The sequence below is a fragment of the Sus scrofa genome, chromosome 13 (assembly GCF_054392235.1).
Source record: "Sus scrofa isolate SSC_HxYL_T2T_F1_AM1 chromosome 13, Sscrofa_HxYL_maternal_Yorkshire_Landrace_v2.0, whole genome shotgun sequence".
NCBI classification, from domain to species: domain Eukaryota; kingdom Metazoa; phylum Chordata; class Mammalia; order Artiodactyla; family Suidae; genus Sus; species Sus scrofa.
In genome coordinates, this window is record NC_139395.1 from 146,159,703 (window position 1) to 146,179,755 (window position 20,053).

At 37.8% G+C, this 20,053-nt stretch overlaps 1 protein-coding gene across 15 annotated transcripts in view; it reads right to left on the bottom strand.

Moving 5' to 3' along the window:
* The window catches only part of ATP13A3 (ATPase 13A3), an 88,166-nt gene that overhangs the window by 11,815 nt on the left and 56,298 nt on the right, over positions 1 to 20,053 (bottom strand). For 14 of the 15 annotated variants that reach the window (XM_084987533.1, XM_084987532.1, XM_084987531.1 and 11 more), the window contains 10 exons: positions 19,776 to 19,898; positions 19,617 to 19,696; positions 18,986 to 19,028; positions 18,790 to 18,899; positions 18,390 to 18,486; positions 17,391 to 17,463; positions 15,362 to 15,539; positions 14,238 to 14,425; positions 8,455 to 8,543; positions 936 to 1,016 (listed from right to left, as the gene is read on the bottom strand). In XM_084987533.1, the coding sequence (XP_084843659.1) occupies positions 936 to 1,016; positions 8,455 to 8,543; positions 14,238 to 14,425; positions 15,362 to 15,539; positions 17,391 to 17,463; positions 18,390 to 18,486; positions 18,790 to 18,899; positions 18,986 to 19,028; positions 19,617 to 19,696; positions 19,776 to 19,898 (1,062 nt within the window). Of the gene's footprint in view, positions 1 to 935; positions 1,017 to 8,454; positions 8,544 to 12,016; positions 12,092 to 13,541; positions 14,426 to 15,361; positions 15,540 to 17,390; positions 17,464 to 18,389; positions 18,487 to 18,789; positions 18,900 to 18,985; positions 19,029 to 19,616; positions 19,697 to 19,775; positions 19,899 to 20,053 lie in introns of those variants that run through there. The other variant, XR_014822668.1, reaches the window with a different exon arrangement.

The following is a 20,053-nucleotide window of genomic DNA, read 5'->3' on the forward strand; positions in this document are numbered from 1 at the left end:
AAAACAGCACAAATACATTAAACTAGGTAACTGAAAAAAATCAATACCATCATAACCATGCTGCCTACTATAGCCCCAATTTAAATACCAAGTCAGTCTGTTAAAACGATAACAATTATGTTTATAATTTCCAAGTCTAGAACATTACCTCTAAAGTCCACATATTTCCCCACAAATTACCTAATGTTAATTCAAAAAAAGTCTACCCTAAGAAACCTTTAAACTTAAAACTCACAACTATATCTCCTTCTTCATTTGATATATTGCTACTGTGGGAGTAAATTCTAATAGTAGCTCTGAGAACAGACCAAATTTTATTAATAAGCAGCAAGTGAGAATTTACGGTCTCCTTTTAGAGAAGCTGACCTTAGGGCACCCCTAACAGAAGAACTATACAGTAGACAATGGGTCAAAAAGTATGGAAGGCCTGGTCCCTAGAGGTGAAACTTAAACACCAAAGACGCCCCAGCAATCAGTGCCGAGAGTACATTCACAATGGTCACTTTTTCTACTTTCAAGAAACTCTCTTATGAATATTTACATACTTCATGGAGAGAGACCTCTCCCTCTTGTCCCTTTAATGGGAGATTTTGCTGTATATCACAGGACTTGGGTGGTACTCTGACTTCAAGGCCACCGGTTTACCAGTTTGTGGGTCACCTGAGCATCCATCTTCTCTCCTTTCTATTAATTACTAATTTCTGATTTCTAACGGCTTATTTTCTCCCATCTCTATGAGTGCAGCTAGGTCCTATCTCTTAATATGACTATCATCAGTTCATGGAAAAGGTCAGAAAGAAGGCTAAATGACTTTAACTACAGTGAAACAAACTCTTTGTAGGCTTCCATAATGTTACCTATCCTCTTCCCCTACTACCATTAAATCACGAAGAACCACAAAGCAGGGCAGCCATTTGATTATGTGACGTACTTACCTCTACCACGATCGAAACAAAGGCATTGACAAGAACAATGACGAGCATAGTTAAACGCCACTCATACGGTATACACACTATCTGTAAGACAGAAATTAAATTAATGTAGTAGGTAGTTGATATTAGAGCATTATATCATAATTTCCAATGTAGGAGTCCCTATTATATACCAAACACTTTCACATATACTATCTACTTGATCCTCGACAATACCACGAAGTAGACATTATATTCACTTTGCAGATGATAAATGCAAAAATAAAGTAACTCAAGGTTTAAAAAACACATTAAAGTGGCTGAGCTTAGAGATAAATCCTATCCAGACTCAAAATCCCAGCTATCATGAATTTCTAACAAGTTCCTATTTTAAAAATAAAAGTTTAGAGTTCTTTGGTGATGCAGTGGGTTAAAGAGTCACAGGTTCAATTCCTGGCCAGGAACTTCCACATGTTGCAGATGTGGCCATTTAAAAAAAAAAAAAAGTACTGTTCTTGAGCAATGAGGTAGATACTGATCTAATAATGAAGCATTCATCCCTTTAGTCAACAAACATTTACTGACTACCTAAGATACTGTGCTAAGTGCTAAGGAGTGACAGGATACATTCTAACACATTTTAGAAAGATACTTCTGACTCAGCAAGAAGGATGTGAGGGGTGAGGACTGCTACAGCGATCCCGGCAGGAGACAGTAGGGCCATAATGAGGAATATATATTTCGTCTCTATCCCTGGTTCCCAACACAGAACTTTTTAATTTTATGAGTGGTGGGGATGATAGCTATCTTACATAGTGCTTCTAAATCCCCTGGAATTTTCTGGGTGTCAGAAGTGTCTTCATTCTTTTTCTTTTCTTTTTTTTTTTTTCGCTATTTCTTTGGGCCACTCCCGTGGCATATGGAGGTTCCCAGGCTAGGGGTCAAATTGGAGCTGTAGCCACCGGCCTACGCCAGAGCCACAGCAACGCGGGATCCGAGCCGCGTCTGCAACCTACACCACAGCTCACAGCAACGCCGGATCGTTAACCCACTGAGCAAGGGCAGGGACGGAACCCGCAACCTCATGGTTCCTAGTCGGATTCGTTAACCACTGCGCCACGACGGGAACTCCAGAAGTGTCTTCATTCTAATAAGGCTACTCTTGGTGGGTTCCTGGTGGGGGCTGGTCACCAGAAAGACTAAGCCTCCAGGGAGAACAGAGAGGCTAAAGATTGAATTAACAATTGATCAGGCCTAAATGATGAAACCTCCATTTAGAAAATCCCTAAACTACAGGGTTTGAGAGCTTCTGCATTGGTCAACACGTTCAGGGGCTGGGAGGCTGGGACATCCCAACTCCAAAGGACAGCAGCTCCTGTGCTTGGGACCCTTCCAGACCCGGGCTTATGCACCTCTTCACTCGGCTATATCCTGTACCATTACTATATTCTTTTTTTAAAAAAAAAAACATTATTTTCTCAGTTTAATTTAATTTTTATATTGAAGTATAGTTGACTTGCAATGTTGTATTAGTCTCAGGTGTTACAGCAAAGTGATTCAGTTACACATATACATATATCCATTCTTTTTCAGATTCTTTTCCCATATAGGTTATTACAGACTATTTAACTTACAAAGGTGCATGCACCCCTATGCTCAAAGCAGCACTACTTACAATAGCCAGGACATGGAAGCAACCTAAATGTCAACAGACAGATGAATGGATAAAGAAAATGTGGTGTATACAATGGAATATTACTGAGCCATTAAAAAGAATGAAATAGGAGTTCCCGCCATGGCTCAGTGGTTAACAAATTCGACTAGGAACCATAAGGTTGTGGGTTCAATCCCTGGCCTTGCTCAGTGGGTTAAGGATCCAGTGTTGCCGTGAGCTGTGGGGTAGGTCGCAGACTCGGCTCGGATCCCTCGTTGCTGTGGCTCTGGCATAGGCTGGTGGCTACAGCTCCAATTTGACCCCTAGCCTGGGAACCTCCATATGCCATGGGAGCAGCCCTAGAAAAGGCAAAAAGACATTTAAAAAAAAAAAGAATGAAATAAGGTCATTTGCAGCAACATGGATGGACCTAGAGATTATCATATTAAGTAAAGTAAGTTAGACAGAAAAATATAAATATCATATGATATTACTTATATGTGGAATCTAAAAACATGATACAAATGAACTTATTTAGAAATCAGAAAAAGACTCACAGACTTCAAAAACAAACTTATGGTTACCCAAAGGGAAAAGTGGGGGAGGGCAGGATAGATTAGGAGTGTGGGATTAACATATGCACATGACTATATACGAAATAGACCTACCAACAAGGACCTATTATATTCTTTATAATAAACCAATAAACAGAAGTGTTTCCCTGAGTTCTGTGAGCTGCGATAGCAAATTACCAAACCTGAGAAGAGGGTAATAGGAACCCTGATACACAGCTGGTTGGTCAGTCAGAAGTACAGGTAATAACCTGGGACTTGCAACTGATATCTGGAGTGGGGGCACTATTGTGGGATAGAGCCCTGAACTTGTACGGTCTGTGCTAGCTCCAGGTAACTCGTATTAAAACTGAACTGTAAGATACTCAGTTGGGGTCCAGAGGGTTGGAGAAGTGGTTGGTGTGGAATAACCACCATACATGCGGTGTCAGAAGTGTTTTGAATAAGAAATCATGGTTTCCTTGTAGACAGCAGATGAGATTATAGAGTAATGAGAGAAACAGGAATTCAGAATAAGAAAACTGAGACAATCAAGGAACACACTGGCCATGGAAGGAGAAGGAAGACAGCAAAGTAGACACATACACTTCTGCCTTGGATAAATGGTACTGCCAAGAAACAGAGCTGAAGCAGGGCTGAGGGAGAACTGGGCTTAGTCTTTAAAATGCTGAATGAGAGAACTGACAGATGAACCACACATATAATGTTTAGTATATCAGTGGATACTCAGGTTAAAGCTCAAGTGTGAGACTAGGGTCAGCAAATAAAGTCTGGAGTTTTCGACACACAGATGGCAATTACCAGTGAAGCCGTGATGAAGGATGAGGTCACCCCAATGTATAGAGTAAGATAACGGATGAAAGCACAAATGTGTGGGGAGTTCCCATTGTGGCTCAGTAGGTTAAGAACCTGACTAGTATCCATGAAGATGAGGATTCATCAGTGGGTTAAGGATCTGGGGTTGTCATGAGCTGTGGCGTAGGTCATGGATGCAGCTCATATCTCGCGCTGCCGTGGTTATAGTGAGGGCCTGCAACTGTAGTTCCCATTCGACCCCATATGCTGCAGGTGTGGCCTAAAAAGACAAAAGACGAAAACAAAAAAACACAAATATGTGCAACACTAGCATTTAAGAAACAGGCAGAGAGTTTGGAACCACAGTGGAAAAGGAGAAAGAAGAGTCACAGAAGTAGGAAAAGACCAGAAGAGAGTAACGCATCATTAAATTCCAGGGGCAAATGTCTCAAGAATGATGGCATGGCTAATTTGTCAAATACTGCTGAGGGGACAAGACTGAAAACAAACAAAGAAAAACATTAAGGATACAAGTCCACTGGACTTAACAAGCAGCCTGTTAACTGCCTTGGCAAGGACAGATTTTCAGGAGCCTGACATGGCTAGAAGCCAGACTAGTTGATGAATGTGTGGGATGTGAGCTGAATGTAGCATTCTTTCAAAAAAAAAAATAATCTGGCTGTGAAAGCAGAAGACGTGTGGTGAGAAAGAAATATAAACATGTTTTGTTCTGTTTGATTCTTTTGCTTAAAGTGCTTATCTAAATCCCTCCATGAAGCGTGTGGGAAAACAGATGCTTAGACACTGCTGGTAAGACTATAAAGTCAAAGTTCAACAACGAAGTATTTATAAAAATTCAAATTCTAAATATCCTTTGACCAAGCAATTCTACTTCTGCACATTAACCTCTTAAATATGCATCTGTCCTTCTAAATGAAGTGAGCAAGAATTTGCAATATAGCATTGTTTATAATAGCAAACCAGTGCAAACTACCTAAATATCTATTAAAAGAGATCAGTTAAAATTTGGAAAAAATTGATGAAATGGAATGCTCATTCCATAAAGCTCATATACGACTGATACCCAAACCTATCAATAACATACCGGAAAACTTAGTCTGAGCTCACTCATGCAACTGGAGGCAAAAATCCTAAACAAAATCATAGCAAACCAAATCCAGGAATTATAAAAAAGAAATCAAAGAAACACTGTAAATTAACTATATTTTAATTAAAAAAAATTTTTTTAAAAAGAACGCATCATGACCAGATTGGATTTATTGTAGGAGTGCAGTGTTAGTTCAACATTTGAATATCAGGTTAACTGTAATTTACCACATTCTCCAGGGAGAACTTCTATGTAATCATTTCGACAGCTGTAGAAAAAGCACTAGCTAAAATCAGGCATCTATTTATGTTAACAACATCATAGAAGTTAAGTGTCCTCAACTCCACAGAGCATGTACACCAGAAACCTACGGCCCACAACAGGTCCAGGGATGAACTACGAGGAGCGCTCCCTACAGAGTCAGGGACAAGACAAGCGCAGCACTACCACACAACCTGCATTCACGGGGTTAACAGACACGAAAAACACATAGAAGGCATGAGGACTGAAAGGTCAGAAACAAAAAAATCATCACTATTTACAGGTAATAACTGTCTGAAACAAAATCCTAGCAAATCTAAAAGTTATAAGAATAAAGTTTTGACAAGGTTGCTGGAAATAAGATGAATATCCAAAACAGCTGCTCTATTTACACCAGCATAAGAGAATTAGAAAATGTGATTTTAAACAGACGCTTATCAGAGGAACAAAACCCATAATCCTACAGTTATAAATCTAACAAAAACTTGTATAAAAACCTTTAGGAAAAAAAAAAAAAAAAAAAAAAAAAACCTTTAGGGAGAGAACTGTCAGACTTTACTGAAAGATATTTTGAAGAAATAGATCCCCTTCAATTTTTGATAAATCCAGTGTAATTCTAATAAAAACTCCAAGAGGGCTTTTCCTGGCACTTGACAAGCGAAACTTAAAAAGTATACAGAGGAGGATAAGCTTAGGGAACAGTCAAGAAGATCATGATGAATAACAGTATGGGGGGGATGGGGGCCTATCTAACCATATGTCAAAATTACTTATAAAATCACAGAAATTTGGACAATGTGGTACTGACACAGAGAATGAGAACTAGAGAAGAAAATGTAGACCCCTCACCAGATTGACATATACACACACACACACACACACACACACTTTATATATATATATATGTATGTATATATATATATATATATGTATATATATATAAAATGTGTGTGTGTACATGTGTGTGTGTGTGTATTCACACTGAAAACCGATAGAGGACAAAGGTATCACTGAAGATCAGTGGGAAAGGATGGCTATTCAATAAGTAATGCTCAAAAGGGTATTCGTAAGGAAAACAAATCTGATCACCATCTCAAAGGCTGTATATATAAAATTCTTCCAGGTGCATTAAAGACTATGAAAGAGAAATCGCTTTATAAATTTGAGATAGACAAGGCTGCCAAGCCAAGATATAAAAGTATAGGACATAAAGAAAAAAAATTAAGCTCAACTACTGTAAAATTGTAAATTTGATTTTTAAAAAGATATAAACAAAGCAAAATGACAAGCCACAAACTGGAAGATAGTTATCACATATATCACCAAATACATTAGAAACTCCTAAAAATAAATGACAATATCCTAATAGAAAAAACTGGGCAAAAGGCACAAATAGCCAATTCATGGAGGAAATAAAAATGGCTAATAAACATATGAAAAATGCTTCATCCCACTGGCAATTTAAAATTAATATAATTTGCAAATTAAAACCATCATGAAATGACATTTTACACCCACCAGACAAACTTTGGCAATGATGTGGGACAAAAGATCACGCACCACTGATGGAAGTACAAATTGGTACTATCACTTTGGAAAACAAGTAGAACCTAAGAAAGCTAAAGGGGACATGCTCAACATTATACTAGAATATACCAGAAGACCCCTTTGCCCAAGTGGTATACCAAGAGAGGGTAGGTGGTACTAGAAGGAGTATTTTACCAGTGATGCTGCCAGAATTCCCACGAACGTTATATTTAATAGTAAACGGATGTTCCACGGGCTTTACTGCTGTTTTTGAAGTCTCAGCACTGCACCACCCTCTCATTGCTTCTACCTGGGATGAACTCTTTGTTACTACTCACTCCCTTACATTAAGAGACATGTATAATAATGTCACATCAGCACCATTAATCCAGGAAAAAGACTATAAATAACACACAGTTATTTGCCAATGGAGAACAATGAATCGTGGTATATTCCTACCATGAAAATGAAATGCATGGATCAACACAGTAAAGCTGGTGGGAAAAAGCAAGTCACAGAAAAAATAGAGATCGCAAGATACCATTTTCATAAAGTGCAAAGGTAAGCAGAACTACCTTTTAAGACTTTATACGTATAAGCTAAGTGTATAGTGAAAAGCAAGACAATGAGGCAGTGTTTCCTTCAGGGAGTCTGAAGAAAGGTGCATGATAGTGTCCTGCTGGTATGAGTAATGCTACCTTTTTAAAAGTTGGATGACAGACTCGTGGGTGTAATTTTACTACTGTTATGTTCAACAACTTATATATGTGTGCATTTTTTTCTATAAAACAAGTATTTCATCTTTCATAAAGTTTTTAATGAAAACAAGAATAAAGAACTCGATGGACAGGAGTTCCCGTTGTGGCTCAGTGGTTAACAAATCCAACTAGGAACCATGAGGTTGCGGGTCTGATCCCTGGCCTTGCTCAGTGGGTTATGGATCCGGCATTGCCGTGAGCTGTGGTGTAGGTTGCAGACGCAGCTTGGATCCCGTGTTGCTGTGGCTCTGGTATAGGCCAGCAGCTACAGCTCTGATTCAACCCCTAGCCTGGGAACCTCCATATGCTGATGGAGCAGCCCAAGAAATGGCAAAAAGACACACACACACACAAAAGAGAGAACTCAATGGACAGCAAGGACGAGGCAGCAAGTGCAGACTACTCAAGAAGCGGGTTGATGTGGGACTGATCAAATAACAAAATCAAAACCTTTTATTTTTAAAGACCAAGGGACATTTAATTTGTTTGTAGACAAAGGGAAATGGAACTAGAAGCAAAGACTGAAGAAACAGGAAAGAAAAATACAGGTAAAGTCACTAAAAGCTGCTGTTTTAATTATGTTCCTTATTCTTTTGGGGATCTTTGGGTTAACAGAACTGCATCCTTAAAAATCAGGAAAGACACCCTGAAAAAAACAACCACAGTTTAGTCTCTTTCCTCAGTAATGTAAGGACAGTGGAGGGGGACAGATCTTAAGTCCTAGCAATCATCCAGAAGTCTCATCTGCCTGTGTGCACTTCATGGAATACTGATGTGTCATTTTTCATGACTGCTGTCTTTACCACCGCTATTCCAGAGCCTATCGCTCCTCAGACATCAGCAATAACTGACATGCTTTAAGCCTTACCTGAAGAACCCGGTCAATGGAGGCAACTGGATGCAACATGATGAATAATATGAAAACATACAAAATAATCACAGACACAACAAACAAATCTGAAAAAGAAAGGAAAACAATTAAATTAGGGAGTTCCTTCAAACCCAACGGCATATATAAAGATTATAATAACAATTGGTATCCTGTCAATCCTAAATTTGGTTTTGAACACTTCTATTTAGGTTCATCAAGTATATAAAATGTGTGGTCTATGATATTTCCTAGAGTATAGCGCATCATGCAGGACTCATTTATGTAATGTGAAAATAATCAGCATTTTAAAAAATGAGATAGACCTTTATGGACATTTACTTACACTTCTCACAGATAGCTACTTTATAAGACAAGCCAAAATATAATACACAAACAGGAGGCTAGATTGTGTACAGCCAAATGAGATTAGCTTTCAAAACAAGTATACAATGACAATTACTGCTGACTGTAAAAATGCTGAATAGTATGCATTCTCAGTATTAGATATGTTATAATCCTAAACAGAGACATTCTATGTTGAATATAAGTATATTTCTGAGTCCCACTTTTTCATTAATTTCCTCTGTGAAAACATTTCCACAGAAAATGCCAGCTAAATCCCAGAAACTGAGCTGATCTACTATTTTTAAACGTGGGCTAATCCTGTGGCTGGCTGTGGTAGTTAGGAACAGTAAATTCTATCCATTAGCACTTTGCATCAGTTTCCTAACGCAAAAATAAAACCCCCTGCTCATGGTCATTTTGTTACCTGTGTACATACATGCATTCACATCATGTATACAAACACATCCTTATATAATGAACCATGAGCAAGGCTCAGGAATAGTCTCAATTATATTGACACTGTCCCCCCCCCCCCAACTTCTCCCCCTTTTTTCTTTGGTCTGGATATTTATTTCTAAGTTCCTATTTGAGATCAGCTTCAAACCCAAACTTTACTATGACTACATATAACCAAAACTTCATCAAGAAGCCATCAGACTGAGTAAAGAAGTTTAATACAGGAGTTCCCGTCGTGGCGCAGTGGTTAACGAATCCGACTAGGAACCATGAGGTTGCGGGTTCGATCCCTGCCCTTGCTCAGTGGGTTAACGATCTGGCGTTGCTGTGAGCTGTGGTGTAGGTCGCAGACGCAGCTCGGATCCTGCGTTGCTGTGGCTCTGGCGTAGGCTGGCAGCTATAGCTCCGATTCGACCCCTAGCCTGGGAACCTCCATATGCTGTGAGAGAAGCCCAAGAAATAGCAAAAAGACAAAAAAAAAAAAAAGAAGTTTAATACATTATTTACAGACTATAAATGAGTGGTCTCAATATTTTTAAATGTGAAAGTCATTTGTAAATATGAAATTTGTTAACATGTCAGTTCAAAACTACAGGCCAAGAGTTATTATTCTATAGAAACAATACTGTGTTTTATATATATGTGTGTATTTATTGTTTATATATATTTGTTCTAGCAACTTAGACTGAAAGTTACGCTAACACTCTTGCAGAAAGTGGGGAAATATTTTTACTATGAGCCACTGACCAAAGGGATGAAAAATTTGGAAACCACTTAGATGAAAAAGGAATTTTTTCCTAAATTTTTATTTTTTTCAAACAGTCTACTAAATTGCAAATAGGAAATACAACATTCTATCCAATAAATGCAGCAACAAAAATAACACTTGTTATCCATCCATTCAAATATTTATATACTCAGTTAAAGAAAATGTGTTTGGAAAGTGCTAGTTGGAAGTAGAGAACACAACACATGTACACAAAGACAAAAACAGGAAAAAAGGGAAAAGAATAAACCTAAAAAGAAAAAAAAAGTCAGAATGAAAATGCCAAAGAGACATAGAGACAGAAAAGGTTTTGTTTCAATAAAGGAATAGCCCATGTTGAATGTTTTTTAAATGCTCCTAAATTTTTACAACAATAAGCAAAAATAGATCTACAATCTCGCCCTGACATACTGCCAGAAAAAAAAAAAAAAACACTTTCTCAATCTCAGAAACTTCTTAACTACCTCATCAGTATTTCTCAAATTTTTATCTTTCTTCTATAACCATCCTCTTTGATTACACCTTTAAAAATCTGCCAAGATTTCCATTTGAAGAAGAAAATAATTAAATCTTTCTTTTGTTTAGCCAGGGGAGAAAAAGAGGCACTAGTCAAAGGAATTTGATAGGGGAGTTGGATAGCTAACAGATTTATATAACCACCAAAATGGAAAGACCAAATAAGGATTTCAACCAAGAGTGGAAAAAAAATCAGGTATTTGTTGTGAGGGGTGAGTTTCCAGCAGCCTACACTCTCAGCTCCTGCATTCTCCTGGCATAGTCAGTGCTTCCTTAGCATCCTACTGAAATACAAGTAATACTCTTCACCAAAGACAGATATCAAAACAAATTCTGTATTGGTAGTGATTGCTGGTGGAGGGAGCTCAAGTTAAAAGATTTAGATTCTGTTTCAGATGCTGCCACAAAGATGTGGGAGCATCAGCAAGTCATTCAAATTATTTTAACTCTAAAATGGGGATAGGATGAGGATCCTGTAGGAAAGAGTAAACTTAAGTTATTAAGTATGTTCCAGCTATGGCATCACAGAATTGCTGTTAATGATACAAGTTCCTTTTGATGGAATAAGGCATTAAAGTAAGGTACCATAAAGCATTTCCTTCACAGTAAGAGACTCAAAAATAAAAACTAACACAGAGTGGAGTTCCCGTCATGGTACAGTGGTTAACGAATCTGACTAGGAACCATGAGGTTCGATCCCTGGCCTTGCTCAGTGGGTTAAGGATCTGGCATTGCTGTGAACTTTGGTGTCGGTCGCAGACACCACTAGGATCCCGAGTTGCTGTGGCTCTTGCATAGGCGGGTAGCTACAGCTCTGATAAGACCTCTAGCCTGGGAACCTCCATATGCAGCGGGAGTGGCCCTAGAAAAGGCAAAAAGGCAAAAAGGCAAAAAGGCAAAAAAAAAAAAAAAAATCATCTCAAGATAGAGTGACTACATTACACTGTCTAGATATCAAGAACAGCAACTGGCAGGTCCCTGCAAAAATCTATTATCTGTTTACAGTGCAGGAGAAAAGAGCTAATGTCAACCTTAACCTTTCCTCCACTCTTTTCCATCTGTATTCATATGCTACACTGTATATCACCTTATACAGCAATATTTTGTCATTTCTTACTTTCTTCTCCACTTTTCTTTCTTTACTCATCAGTACCAACTACATTCCAACTTCAGTGACAGACGGAGACAGACAAGATGTGAAAATTGGAAAAACATGTACATGTTGACTTTCTCGCTCCTACTGCATTTTCCAGGAGGCCTGTTTTATGATGGCATGCACTTAGGTATCCACTGACAGACACGCACAAGCTGCTTATAATAAGGACAAAGGCTTTGTGGCTATATTTCTGCTAAAATATAACTTTTAACACATGTTCTGAAATTAAATAAGAATATGAAATATTTTAAGCCTTTAATTTTTAAGAAGTTTTCCAAAATAACAAAAGATGCATTTAAAAAAGCAGGCAATTAATAATCTTTTTTTTTTTTTTTTTTCTTTTTGCCTTTTCTAAGGCCTCTCCTGTGGCACATGGAGGTTCCCAGGCTAGGGGTCTAATCAGAGCTGGTGCTGCCAGCCTACGCCAGAGCCACAGCAACACCAGATCTGAGCCGTGCCTGCAACCTACACCACAGCTCACGGCACTGCTGGATCCTTAACCCACTGAGTGAGGCCAGGGATCAAACCTGCAACCTCATGGTTCCCAGTCGGATTCATCAACCACTGAGCCACAAAGGGAACTCCCTCCTTGAAGTTTTAAAATACTAAGTTAAAAATAAAATGTGTATTAACCTGATAATAAGGTAACTTAAGTTATGAAGTCCTCTTAAAAGTAGAGTGATAAGCCTTCTATGCAAGGCTTTTTGCCCCACAACATGGTTTGAACATGATTCTCAGTAATATAGTTTCCATTTGTTAGATAAAAAAAGAAATATCAGTTCTAGGAGTCCCTTGGTAGCTCAGCAGGTTAAGGATCTGGGATTGTCGCCACTATAGCACAGGTTGGATCCCTGGCCCAGGAGCTTCCACATGCCATGGGCATGGCCAAAAAAAAAAAAAAGATAAAAAGAAAAAAAGAAATACATATCAGTTATTTTTAAAGTAAAAACAGGAGTTTCTGTTATGGCTCAGAGGTAACGGACCTGACTAGTATCCATGAGGATGCAAATTCGATCTCTGCCCTGCTCATTGGATTAAGGATCCAGCACTGCCGCAAGCTACAATGTAGGTGGCAGATGCAGCTCAGATCTGGAGTTGCTGTGCCTATGGCATAGGCCAGTTGGTAGCTGCAGTTCCAACTGACCCCTAGTCTGGGAACTTCCATATGTTACTTACGTGGCCCAGCCCTAAAACAAAAAAAAAAACAACCAACTAAAAACAGATTTCAATTATTATTGGTACTTACAGTATTTTTGTTTGTTTGTTTTCTTTTTTGGCCAAACCTGTAGCATATGGAAGTTCCTGGGCCACGGATCAAATCCAAGCCACAGCTGTGACCTACACTGCATCCTTAATCCACTGAGCCACAGCAGGAACTCCCTGGTACTTAGTTTTGAACCGTCTTACCTGTTCAAAGTATAAAGTAAAAATCCTGCCCTACAAACCAGAGGGTAAAAGTTAAGCTAAATAAGATACTGTATAAATATGCTTTTGCAAACTCTAGCATGAGATAGAGATACGAGCAGTTATCACTCCTATGCTACATCCAAATCTGTGACCTGACATTCCGCCAATTACCACACAGGAATTTCTTTACAACAAAAGAATAACAACTGGAGTTGCCATTGTGGCTCAGTGTAACAAATCTGACTAGGAACCATGAGTATGCAGGTTTGATCCCTGGCCTTGCTCAGTGGGTTAAGGATCCAATGTTTCCTAGAGCCATGGTGTAGGTCGCAGATGAGGCTCGGATCCTGTGTTGCTATTGCTGTGGCTGTGGCATAGGCCGGCAGCTTCAGCTCTGATTCCACCCCTAGCCTGGGAACTTCCACGTGCTGCAGGCACGGCCTAAAAAAACAAAAACAAAATAAAAAATAAAAAGAATAACTGCTATTCACCAGAATACTGCAACTCTCAGGATCCATATGAAAAAAAAGCAGTTAAGTTGTTCCCTATATTAATTAGCATAGTCTCAACTTTTAAAACCAGCATTTTACATATAGAATGATTTTTTTCCAAAAACTCTAATTGTGTCAGTCAGAATGCTATCTCCTCTCTGCCACAGGCAGACCAGCTCACATAGGCACAAGCCTCCATTCTATTGGTCCTTTCTACAGTGGATGCAAAGGTAATAGAAATGAAGAATTCCAAGTGAATGCTTGCTGGAACAGCGCCAAAAATGAGAAAAGACAAGCTGGTGCTGGTGCAGACCATCCAGAAGGTATGATACCCACTGTTCCCACTGAGAAACCTTGCTTCCTGCTTCTAATTCGAACTCTTTTTGCAATGGGCTGAAAAAAATACAAGCTGGAGCCAGAAGTAATAGGATGTAAAAACCAGGAATGTTCAGAACTGCTGGCTTTAATTTAAAACTTAGGGTGGCAGCTACCATGAGAATAAAACACAATATACATCTAAATCACTAGGTTCATTCTATTTGTAAAGATCTATTTTACTTTGAAAGGACAGTTTTAACTCTATTCTTACATTATGTTTATAGTACGGAAGCAGGATGGAGATCATAACAAATGCCAAACTTACAATTCTTGTAGCAAGGCTGCCTGAAGGGTTTTCCTTTTGAAAAGGCAATTGCCACTATGAGGTACTGAAAACTGGAGATAAAAAACACTGTGGTATTTTCATAATTTTGAATGTTATGTTTATCAAGGTCAGTTTCATTGTACAAAGATGAAGAATTCCAATATAGGCTTCTTGTTGTATCACAGACACTAAAATACACAGAAAAAATTTGTATTAGCGAACACACTATCCTCCAAAGGAAACCAATTTTACTTTCTGTCATATTCCAATCAGTTACAAAGTCAGAAGTAAGAAACTACACTAATTAATTAGCCCTCTCACTGTGAATAAACCCATCCCCCACTTTTTTAAACCTAGGGAGTAATTATTAGCATAATAAAGGTAAACAGACCTGCATTTACCTATATGTATAATTAATTGAAATAATGTTATCATAATTTGTGAACTGGAAAACACTCTGTTCATAAACATACAGAAGATGCACTTAATACTTTTTCTTAAACTTTTTTCTGGTTTTAAAATATTCCCCAAACTGGGGGAGGAAAAGTTAGAAACACAAATCTTCTGGATTTAGGAAAGACCCTCCCCCCCAGTGATTAATTTCAACTTTCTCATTTTACAGAGAAGGAAAACAAGGCCCAGGAAAGAAAAGCTTAGCAGCAAATGAAGAAAATGGGGGAGCTTCCATTGTGGTGCAACTACAAATCCAACTAGTATCCATGAGGATACAGGTTTGATCCTGGCCTTGTTCAGTGGGTTGGGGAGATGGGCATTGCTGTGAGCTATGGTGTAGGTCGCAGACATGGCTCAGATCCCACATTGCTGTGGCTATGGTGTAGGCTGGTGGCTGTAGCTCCAATTCCACCCCAGCCTGGGAATTTCGATATGCTATAGCCCTAAAAAGCAAAAAAAAAAAAAAAAAGGAAAGAAAGACATTGGTCCAATGTCCCCATCTTGGTTGTGATTACTGGGACCTTGCTAGACCACATTCCTACAGATAAAGACAAATATATAGACCAAATTTAAGGGCTTAATGAAGCTGCATGCAATTTTTACATAAATTTTAAACTTATTTTTATATGCATATATATTACACATTTTTAAAAATGGATTGACCAACTTACTCTGACTGTGGACGCCACTTTTTATACCAAATCTGCTGCCTGACCCAAAAAAACCCCAAAGATTGAAATCCAATGCAGATGATGATCTGAGACAAAACGGAGAAGAGAAGGGCCCCAGATATAAGACCTGAAGGTGGTCTTTGTGCCACAAGTTCCTTCCAGGCAGGATTTAAACTCACTACATTGAGAAGAAAGAGAGGAAAAGTTTGTATCTAAATTGTCAGTACAAAATACATAATCAGATTCATTTAGGAACTAAAAAAACCTGTTTTTGGTCTATCAAATCTTTAATATGAAAAATGTCCAAAAACCAAGCCAGATACCATACATATTTTAAGTAATCTGTAAAAAAGTAAACAAGTTAAGCTTTTTCAAAAATGTCTTGGGAGTACTTTTTATTTACATTAGTCCATTGACATTCAAAGGAAACACTAGTTCTAGTAAAAAGAATACTAAATACAAGCATATGTCATCATCACTCATATGTTTAAGAGTTTATTTATCTCTGAATCTGTAATTGCAAAGCTACTGTGAAAACCATATATTTCTTCCTCTTGAGAAGACAATAACAAAGGCTTGAAGCTATAGAAACATAATAGTAACATAAAAAAGGCCTCTGATGGCTCATTAAGATCATTTCCACCAAGTTTCTCCACTGTAAAGTTTCTATTTTTCTCCTAGTAAAAGCTACTGAGACTATAAAAATCCTGTTCCTTATCAACTTTCATTCACTAGTTTTAGCATTCACTAAGGGCTGTCAACCTCAGTGCTTTTCAATCAACATGATTTTTGCCCCCAGAGAACATCTGGCAAAGTCTGGAGATATCTTTGGTTGTCACAAATGGGGGAATGTTATTGGCATCTAGTGGGTAGTGGCCAGATACATGTAAGCAACCTATACCACACAGAGCAGCCCCCCACAATAGAGAACTAGCCGGGCTAAAATGGCCAAAATCTTTCCAGGCATGGTATAAGCCAATCATTCTTCTATATTCTTAGTTAGCTTAGTTTACTGTAAGGAAGAGCTCTCCTTTCTCTCCCAATCATTTACTTATTTCCAGTATGGACTTATAAAATTTTATTTAAATAGGTCCTATCTCATTACCACCATTATTTACTTTGATGTTACTATCACCAATACTGAAACAAACGAATGTTTTGTCTCCTTATATGCCATACTCAGGAGGACACAGCATCACTTCTTTGATATTCCTGCCAAGAGTGCATACCGAGTCTAATGAGAATATAGCAAACAAACCCGTAATATTGGACTATGTTCTCTCATAAATAGCAACGTCAAGAAGCCCCAAAAAAGGCTGACGTACTATTATTCTGGATTAAAGATGGCTGAAGAGATGTGATCACTAAATGAAATTTGTAAGCCTGTACTAGATCCTAGGCTAGAGGGCTGGGGGCATGGGGGCGGGGGAACAGGCATGAGGGACATTATTGGGACACATGACAAAATTTAAATATGAGTATGGATTAGGTAACATTGTGTCAATGTTAAACTTCTCAATCTTTATAACAGTGTTTAGCTGTGTAAGAGAATGACTTTATTTGGGGCAATATATATTCAAACATTCAGAGGCAAAGGGACATGAGAATTTGAATTTACCCTCAAATATTTCGTTAAAAAAATGGAGAAAGAATACAAAGGGGGAGGGCAAACTGTAAACAATGAGTAATAAAAGAACATTTAGGAATTCTCCTTGTGGCTCAGTGGAAATGAACCCAACTAGTATCCATGAGGATGTGGGTTCGATCCCTGGCTCTGTTCAGTGGGTTAAGGATCTGGTGTTGCTGCAGCTGTGGTGTACGCCGGCAGTTGCAGCTCCAATTCGAACCCTAGCCTGAGACCTTCCATATACTGCCCCTGCACCCTTAAAAAAAAAAAAAAAGAACATTTATAGAGAAAAGGGAGAGAGATGCCCTGTGTTACAATTGCTCTTGAAAATTTACCAAAGTTAAAAAGCCACACTAGAAAATTTCATATGCTTTAAGACCAACAACAAAGCAAAATACTCACTTGTAAATACCACTACCAAAATGATTGCCAGATCAATGAAGAGAAACTGGAAGTCTCCTAGGTTACTTAAGATCTACAGAAGGAATGTTTAAAAAATAGTTTTTAGGAACTATTTTTATAGCACCACTTTTATACCATTTCCCCTGGTTTTATTGGATTTTTCCTCTCTGGTTTTATCCCCCCTCTCCCCCAACAATGACAACTTCAAAATGACACTTGGACCTGCTTTAAAATGGAATATATTTGCCTTTAAATTAATGAAATATAACATGTTTTCAAGATTCAATTTAACATATTAGTATAAAAATTCAGTCAACAAAAACCTTTTAAAAGTTTTTTAGCAAAAAGAAAACACAAACTCACAATATTCAACATTATTGAAAATTAGTATCTTGAAGCTTCCTTAATATCTACCACTATCCCTCCTAAAACTTTCCACAAATGGTAAAAAAGGGGATAGTTGTACAAAGATTCCTTGTGATGTCACCAATTTTCATGTAGAGAAAAATCTAAAGTGAGATCACTTCAACTACAAAATCCATGGAGTACCTAGGGATACCCCCTATTGACACTTTTTCTCCAAATGCATAAAGTCCTAAAACTACAAATGAAGTATCTTTTCCTCATTCTGGCTTTTCCTTATAAATAGTATAGCAAAGTTAACTGTGATTCTAAAATATGCCACAGCTTGATATTTTGAAGAGTTCTAAAAAAGATGTCCAATTTATGCTAAAGGCAAAAAGACAAACAAACAAAAGCAATCATCTTTTATTCACAAGGCTGAAGTCACAGTTACCGGCCTTAAGGAAAAAACTATTCCAGATTAATAAGATTTTTAATTTGCTACCTGAAATGCAATTAAACTACAGGAAAATTTATAAAGGTTAGTTATTTAAGTTCCACAATTAATAGATGCATTAAAAATGAACTGTATATGCTCAATATCTTAATTCAAAGGTCAGCACTAAGTACCATCTCTGTAAGCAATGTTATACTCACAGAATACAGTAGAGTAACACTGAAGTACTGTATAATGCTGTACAAAGCCATAAATTTAAACACACAGAAGGAAGTCATTAAAGCAGCACGGCCTTCCCTGTGAAAACAAATGTTGGCATGTGAACAGAAGCATTCTAAATGCCTCCTCCAAACCACAATTACATCTTGACAGAGGAACATCAACATTCAACAGTTATAACAAAGCACTTTTCTACCAAAAGAACTAAAGTCAAGGCAGAACTGCAAGAAATGAGGAGCAGCAATCAATCTGTTGCTAAGGAGTTACACATCAAACATGCTAACATATCATTAAAACAAATTCATGTTACTTTCTAAAACCTGTGTTCTCTATTATTAGAGCAAGCCACAAAGAGATGGGAAATTTTTCAATGTATACTACCTGATGAGGTTTGGCACACAGGAAATACTAGGAGTTTTGGAGGTAAAGGGAGATGCCACCGAAGCCTCGAGCTCTGATAAGGAAATGCCTCCATGTGCCCTCTTCAGAGCCTAATGGTTTGAAGAAAAATGGCTTGAGTTTTGTGCATGTGACTTGGGCCAGAGAAAGAATTATAAATCACAAAATCTATACTTACACCACAATCATTTGCACCATCACCGCACATCCCAACAAAGTAACTACGAAACAAAAATTAAGATTATGATGTATTTCTTAAAATACACAACTAAAATTTAACTTAAGATTTCTCCAGTACAGTATTATGAAAAGCTAACAGACCAAGATTCCTCCACGAGAACTAATGAATCTTTTCATTACAATGACCACAGGCATGGTGCTTTGCAAACAGAACCAGCCCACAAGTCAAATGACCTGGGTCATTAATGCAAATCAGGTTACCATTCTGGCTTCTCAATTTCCTAATCTTTACAGCAAAGGACTTGGGCCTGCATAGTCTTTAGTAAACTTACTCTTAGGGCAATCTGCAAAGATTTCTCCCTTAAAAACTTGAAACAGAATTATTTACTAAAACTATATCATCACTTCTATCAAGCTGAGTAGTAAATGAACATGGATATCACTTAGAAAAGGAATGGTGGATGTTATACTTTAGCTAAATGAGCAGGTGAGCTTCTTTTAAAGAGGCACTTATCTGCCTTACAGATGACAAATTCATAGACATGAAATATTAGTTACGTTTCTGGTTTTGAAAACAAAACCACAATTCATAAAAATTAAAAAGCAAAACCCAAAACCTACATACTTACTCTACATTTTGCAAAGCTTCTATTAACTGCGTCTTCTGATCAGGAGCCATACGAGCAAACACAGTGCCATGCAGCATCAACTGGAAAAAAATACGAATTTCTTTAAAATACCATGCACGATTTATTCATGTGAACACATACATAAACCCAATCACTAACCTTAGGAACAAGATCTTGAAAATGCTCCAGTATCACTGAAAATGATTTTCCATTCATTGCAAAGTGATAACGAGTCACCTGAAGATCCTCTAAATTATCATGGACCAATTTAATTGGAATAGCCTATGTATAAGACATTCAGAACAATAACACTTAGGCAGCCCAAACAGGTAACACAATTCTATTTTAAATATATTTGATCCAAAACTAAATCCTTTCATTTGATATTTTACACAAGGCACTGAATATTTAACATTTAGTGAAAACAAAAGAAAATT